The sequence below is a fragment of the Asparagus officinalis genome, chromosome 7, assembly GCF_001876935.1.
Source record: "Asparagus officinalis chromosome 7, Aspof.V1, whole genome shotgun sequence".
NCBI classification, from domain to species: Eukaryota; Viridiplantae; Streptophyta; class Magnoliopsida; order Asparagales; family Asparagaceae; genus Asparagus; species Asparagus officinalis.
This window is the reverse complement of record NC_033800.1, coordinates 115328697-115335746: the sequence shown is the minus strand read 5'-3', so window position 1 is coordinate 115335746 and position 7050 is coordinate 115328697. Positions and strand designations below refer to the sequence as shown.

Here is a 7050-nt window from a genome sequence, read left to right as displayed (position 1 = left end):
GACTCCTTCCAATGAAATAAGGATCTCGCCAAGCTTTTTGTACTGTGATCGAGTAAGGACCATACATAGGATGCCCCTTTACAGGATCTGATTGCTCTGATACCAACTTGATACGAGTCGCCGTGCGAGCACCCTTGATCATGGAATTATCAAGAGTGGGTTGCGAAGAAAATAACAGAAGAACACACAAAAGAGTTGATTTGGGCGAAGAAAAATACATTCTCTAGATTATGAGAATTAATAGATTACAAATCTCTCTCTCACAATCTCTCTAGATCAAATTCTCTAGATTATGAGAATTAATAGATTACAAATCTCTCTCTCACAATCTCTCTAGATCAAAGAACAAGCTCCCTGATCACTTTTTTAATTACAATCTGACTCCCTAACCCTAGGAAAGTCGTGTTTCTATTTATATCAAATAGAAATCCTAAAAAGTATAGGAAACGAGGCCCAGGCCCAAAACTACGTTGCGGTCGATCGCGGTGGTCGATCGCGAAAGTCTTGTGGTCGACCGTGGCTGATTCGCGATCGACCGAACCAAAAACCCGAGAGCAGTTTTGATTACAGTCATGGCACGGTCGATCGTGGCAGTTGACCGAAAATGTACGGTCGATCATGGCGGTCGACCGCCTTCAGTTCCAGCTCCTCCTGAGCTTCGTGCACGTTTGCGGTCGATCGTGGTGGTCGACCGCAGAAGCACCAACAGCCTTCTTATGTTCGTTCCTACAGTCTTCGACGTTGCCGCCCTCGACGACTTCTTCCACGTCTCCATTCTCAAGATACCATGAGAATCATCTATTCTCACACTTCTGATGAGGATCGTTAAGTTCCCGAAGAGAAGATACACCCGTATCAGACTCTCCAAGTATGGATATTCCCAAGACCACTTTTCTGACTCGATATGGGTCTTTCAAGTTCCTTGTTATTCCATTTGGGCTGGCCAATGCACCCACAGTATTCATGGATTTAATTAATCGGGTTTTATCCATACTTGGACAAGTTTGTGATTGTTTTTTTTATCAATGACATTCTCATATATTTGAAATCAGAGTTAGAGCATGAGCAACATCTTTGTTTGGTATTGTGGACTTTGCGGGAGCATCAATTGTACGACAAGTTCAGTAAATGCGAGTTTTAGCTATCAAAGGTTAGTTTTTTAGGCTATTTAAGTTCAGCAAATGCAAGTTTTGGCTATCAAAGGTTAGTTTTTTAGGCTATGTTATCACCCAGAAGGGCATTACAGTAGATACGGCTAAGGTGGAGGTCGTTCTTGATTAGGAGTCAAAGACTGTTACCGAGATTCGTAGCTTCTTAGGTCTGGTCGGCTATTACAAGAAGTTCATTCAAGACTTCTCAAAGATTTCGACGCCACTTACACATCTTATGAAGAAGGGTGTACAGTTTGATTGGGGCATGGAGTGCCAGGAGGCCTTTGATACATTGAAGGCTAAGTTGATTATAGTGCCAGTGTTGATTATTTCAAGCAGTGATAAGAATTTCGTTGTCTACACTGATGCGTCATTATCGGGCCTTGGAGGTGTTTTGATGTAGACTTAGAGAGTTATGACCTACATTTCGAGGTAATTAAGGACTCATGAGAAGAATTACCCTACACATAATTTGGAGTTAGCAGCAGTAGTCTTCGCACTGAAGACTTGGAGACATTATCTGTAAGGATTATAGTTTGAGCTTTTCACGGATCACCAGAGTATGAAGTACATTTTCTCTCAGAAGGAGCTCAACCAGAGGTAATGGTGATGTGTTGAGTTCATTAAGGACTATGATTTTCTCTATACAGTACCATCCGGGAAAAGCGAACATGGTAGTGGACTCATTGAGTAGGAAGCATCGTCTCGGGCTTGCATCTTTGAGGTGTTCATTACATCGAGATCTTTACACCCTCAGTCAGTTTGACTTCAGACCAGAGATTGGCAGGAGCAGCGTATTTTTAGGAGCTATGTCAATACAGCCATCTTGGAGTGACAGAGTGGTCAGAATTCAGCTAGAGGACTCTTGGATTCAAACCCAAAAGGGGAAGATTTCCAAAGAGCCCAAAGCTGATTGGACTATTGTAGCAGATGGAGGCCTTCGAATGAAGGCCCGGTTAGTCATGCCGAACAATCCTCACCTGAAGAAGGATTTATTTGATGGTGCGCATTGTAACAAGTATACAGTACATCCAGGCACAACGAAAATGTGCAAGGACCTGAAGAGGCATTTTTGGTGGAGTGGTATGCATAGAGAGATCGCTGAGTATGTGGCAAAGTGTTTTATCTACCAACAAGTGAAGGCAGAACATCAGAGACCTGCAGGAACCCTACAGCCTTTACCCATTTCGGAGTGGAAGTGTGCAGATATTTCTATGGATTTCATTGTAAGTTGCCAAGATCAAAGAAGGGGAATGATTCTATTTGGGTGATAATTAATCGGTTGACGAAGTCAACACATTTCTTACCTGTGAAGATGACTTATACGACAGAGACGTATGCGAGGATTTTCATCCGGGAGATAGTCAGTTTACATGGAGGCCCGGAGACAATTGTATCAGATCGAGGCTCAGTCTTTACATCTCACTTCTGGAGGAGTTTCCAGAATTCTTTTGGACGCCAATTATCATACAATAGCGTTTTCCACCCACAGACGGATCGTTAGATAGAGAGAGTGAATCATATATTGGAGGATATACTGCGAGCATGCATTATTAATTTCTAGGGTAGTTAGGAGGACCACATCCCATTAGTTGAGTTCGCTTATAACAACAAATATCAAGCGACGATTGATATGGCTCCGTATGAGGCATTGTATAGAAGGCCTTCTAGATCCTCGATATGTTGGGCATATCCGGAGGATAGCTTATTACTTAGACCGGAGCTTGTGAGACAGACTATAAAGAAGATAGATATGATTCGGGAGCGCATCCTTGTAGTGCAGAGTCATCAGAAGAGTTATGGAGATCTGAGGCGACGACCGTTAGAGTTCCATATAAGGGACTATGTATTGTTGAATGTATCTCCGATGAAGGGAGTTCAGCAATTTGATATGTGGGGAAAGCTAGCCCTGAGGTATATTGGTTCGTTCAAGATTATTGAGTGCATTGGAGCCATTTCGTATCGGCTAGAGATTCCCACATCAATGTTGAGCATACACGATGTTTTTTATGTTTCTATGCTTAAGAAGCATTTGCGCGATGAGGAGCAACAGCGAGTGTTAGATGCACCAGAGATTGAGCTTAATGACGACTTGACCACGATAGAGGTTCCTGTATGTATTCTTGCCAAGGAGGACAAGAAGCTTAGAAAAAAAGTGATACCTTTGGTTAAGGTTCAATAGAACCGGAAAGGGGCTGAAGAAGCTTCTTAGGAGCGCGAGGAGGATATGCATCGCAACTACCCACACCTGTTTGAGCAGGTAATTTGATTGATTTGATTATGCTTTAATTTTACATATGATTATCATATGGACATATTTATATTGATCACTAGAATGGGAATAATTGTACTTAGCTTCTAATCATTCGGAATACATGATATATATATGGGGGATCCCTTGTTTGGAATTTTCGTCCGACGTACTAGTTCCATTTAGTTAGGAGTTAAGTTGGAACACCCACATTCTAGGCTGTTAAGTGTGGAAATCTCTATTATTCGTTTATGGAATTTCGGGGACAAAATTCTTTTAAGGAGGGAAGAATATAAAACCCCGTAAATTTGAGTATATTGTGGTAAATAATATTTAATATGTTATACTGTGATAAATAACATATTTTTGATGTTTGAGTACACTAGAAATTAATTTGAGATCAATTCGACGTATATATTTGCGAGTATGAGAATGAATCAGTTTGCACAGGCAAACAGACTCAGTGTAGTCGACTAGTGCTCTTAGTAGTTGACTACACTGAGCTCGTAAATAATTTACAAAACTTAAGTTGAGCTTAGTAGTCGACTACTAAGCTTAGTAGTCGACTATCGGGAGTTTTCCTAGTGTGAGCAGGTTTGGTATCGGGCTGATTTTGTTTATTTCGAACCCGACCGTTAACCTATGTGTTTATACTCATTTTCAACCATAATTTCTCACCTTACATGTGAAATATCAGTAGCCTATCACCTCCTTCAACCCTAACCCTAAAAGTGTAAGTTTAGGGTGTGTTCTTGAGGCGTTTGTCGAGGGGAAGACAAATTTTTGGCATTTTGAAGAAGAGGGATCTTTCGTGCACGTGTTCAGGGATCAACACCACTTTGAGGCAAGGTTATCTTCATCCAAACTCATCCCCATTGATAAATAACTAGTTTGAGATGTAAATTTTTGGTTTTCACATGCATAAATCTTAACCCGAGGCGTTAAAGTTTGGTTTTTAATGATAAATCTTAATCCTATGCTAGATCTAAAGTAAATCTTTGCTGTTGGTGATAGAAATATGATCATGATCATTAGGGTCTGTGTTAATTTTGTTTTGAACTTGATAATTGTGTTTAACTCATGAGTAAACCCTACTTTGTTGTTATTTGAGGTTTCTTGTAAGCTAATTATGCTAAAAACCTAAGTTTGTGATTCTTATGACAGATGAACATGCATAAACGAGATTTTTACTTCTGTTCACGAGTAGTTATCATCATGTGTTAATAATTATCATGGTTTAATTAAGAACTAATTTGAGGAGTTTGATTAATTAAGATGTTAATCCCTAATTAGAGCAAATTACAAGTTTGTTTCATGGTCATGATAATTTTCTCATTTTTTTGATGAATATTACATGTTTGATTTTCCGTATTAAATCACATGAGAAGTATAGTTAAATGATAAATCATGTTCGTGCATGAAAGAGTGCACGTTTTGACAGGGTAGTCGACTACTAAGCTTAGTAGTCGACTACTCATGCCCAGTTTAGAGTTAAAAAAACTGAGTTAGTACAGTGTAGTCGACTAATGTGCTTACTAGTCGACTACTAGGTTTGACACTACAAATTTTAGAGTCTGGATGGACTCAATATAGTTGACTACTAAGGATAGTAGTCGACTACTAAGACTTTTCCTGAATATGTTGTTACTATGTTTTGAGATGCGATCGCGGGGTTCGAGTCGCTCAATAGTATATGTATAGACATGAATATACATGAATAGTGTCGTGGCAAACACGTGAGTATCCCAAAGGGGATTTGACAAGTGTTAGGTGATTACACTTGAGTTGGAGTAGTTTATATACATGTTGGATGTCGTTAATGAGCTCAACTCAGTACTATATGAGATAGTTCATCGGTATACCAGATTTATACAGTTTATGTATGGGATGAATATCGTTGATGAGCTCAGTTCAGTACTATGTAGGGTAGTGCGTCGATATTCTATTTGTACAGGCCATTGAGTCAGGTTTGGATGCTTTGTCTAGCAGTCCGTTTGCATGAGGGTGCGGTGAGGCTTGTGAGCCGTCTTTTAGGATATCTATAAGGTAGGCCGTCCCACACTCATGTTACGTACTGAGATCACGATGAGCCTAATGAGCAGTGTACATTAATTTAGGATACCTACAGGGTAGTCCGTTGTGTATGATACTGCGACGAGATCAAAATCTTGCAAAGAGTTAAAATGATAAGCTTATCTAATAACCTAAGTTTTGGTGGATGCCAAAAGTGTTTATGTCACACTGTTGAATATATATATATATATGACCGAGATACCTTACTCTTGTGAGTACATAAGACTTATCTCCTGATGTTCATTATAGTATCTTATTTTCTAGTAATGTTTCTTTTCATAGTTCGGGATTAATATCTAGTTATCTATAATTTAAGACATATGGTATATACATGAGGGTTTCCTGGTTTAGATTATTTCACTCGACATACTACGTCTCGTGTTGTTGATTTCCGATGAAGGTAATCTTGCTTTAGCGTTCTGACGCTCTTGTTATTATTTTATTTATTTAAATTTTCCTTTCAGCCAGTTCAAAGCTTAGGAGAGCCGCAGGTTGACGGACTTCCAACATTGTCACCATCGTTCAGATATAGTAGTTGAGACTCCACTATAGTTGACTTTCATGTTCAGACATTAGAGTTTTTCTTATTGTAAAGGCTGTGAGCCTTAGTACGATTTTTATTTGATTCATGTTGAGACACTTTTTAGTTATTAGATGTATTTCATATTTATAAGTTGAGACATGAGTTCACTTATGAGATTTATCTTTCGACATCATATTTATTGTATTTTTTTCCTTCTTTTTGCCTATATTGTACTTGCACTTTATTTTTGATTCCACTAGAGGATATTACTATGATTGGTGAAACATGTTATCGTACAGTATAGGTGCATGATAATTTGACATCTTTGGGTTCACCTTAGACTGCAGCGATGTGTGAAAATAGGGGCGTCATAATTAAAACATGGAATATCATGTCAATTAAATAAATACTTGGAATCTTATATCTTAAGCACAAACAATAGAAAGAACTAGGAAAATCATGTAGGTTAAGTGACTTTTAAATAGACTTTCAAATAAACACAAAATTTATTTACGAAGAAGAAGGTTTCTTGCATTTAGAGGAGGAAGATTTTGATGATTTTGAAGAAATCATGGATGTCGACCCATTCAATCTATTCGAAGCCATCATTGCACCAAAGGGGATTTAGGGGTTAGGGCTACAAGTATTTGTGATCAGAGGAACTATAGGGAAGGAGAGAGGACTTTGGGTGGGATTTCTGGTTAGAGGAGAATCGATCGGAGGGCCTTTGTGATCGGAGAAACTATGACGAAGGAGAAAGAGAGAATTTTTGGTGGGATTTCTGTTGGGGTTATTCTATTGACAACCTATCTAAAACCTCCATGCAATGTGACATTTGGATCTTGTGAAGAATAACTAGCAAGCAAGAAATAACAGCAAAAATGAAAGATGTAGGAAAAAACAAGTAAAGAAGAGAACACCAAATTTTAACGAGGTTCAGCAATCGTGCATACGTCCTCAAGAGCCATATCAGAATTTCTTTTAATTATTGATGAAGATTACAAAGCTTACAAATGGCTACCTCTCTCTCAGAGATCTATTTCTCAAAGTAC

General features: G+C 38.8%; 1 protein-coding gene across 1 annotated transcript; it reads left to right on the top strand.

Moving 5' to 3' along the window:
* Nucleotides 2785-3333, top strand: LOC109847666. Its single transcript, XM_020416897.1, has one exon. The coding sequence runs from the start codon at nucleotides 2785-2787 to the stop codon at nucleotides 3331-3333; it is 549 nt and encodes a 182-aa protein (XP_020272486.1).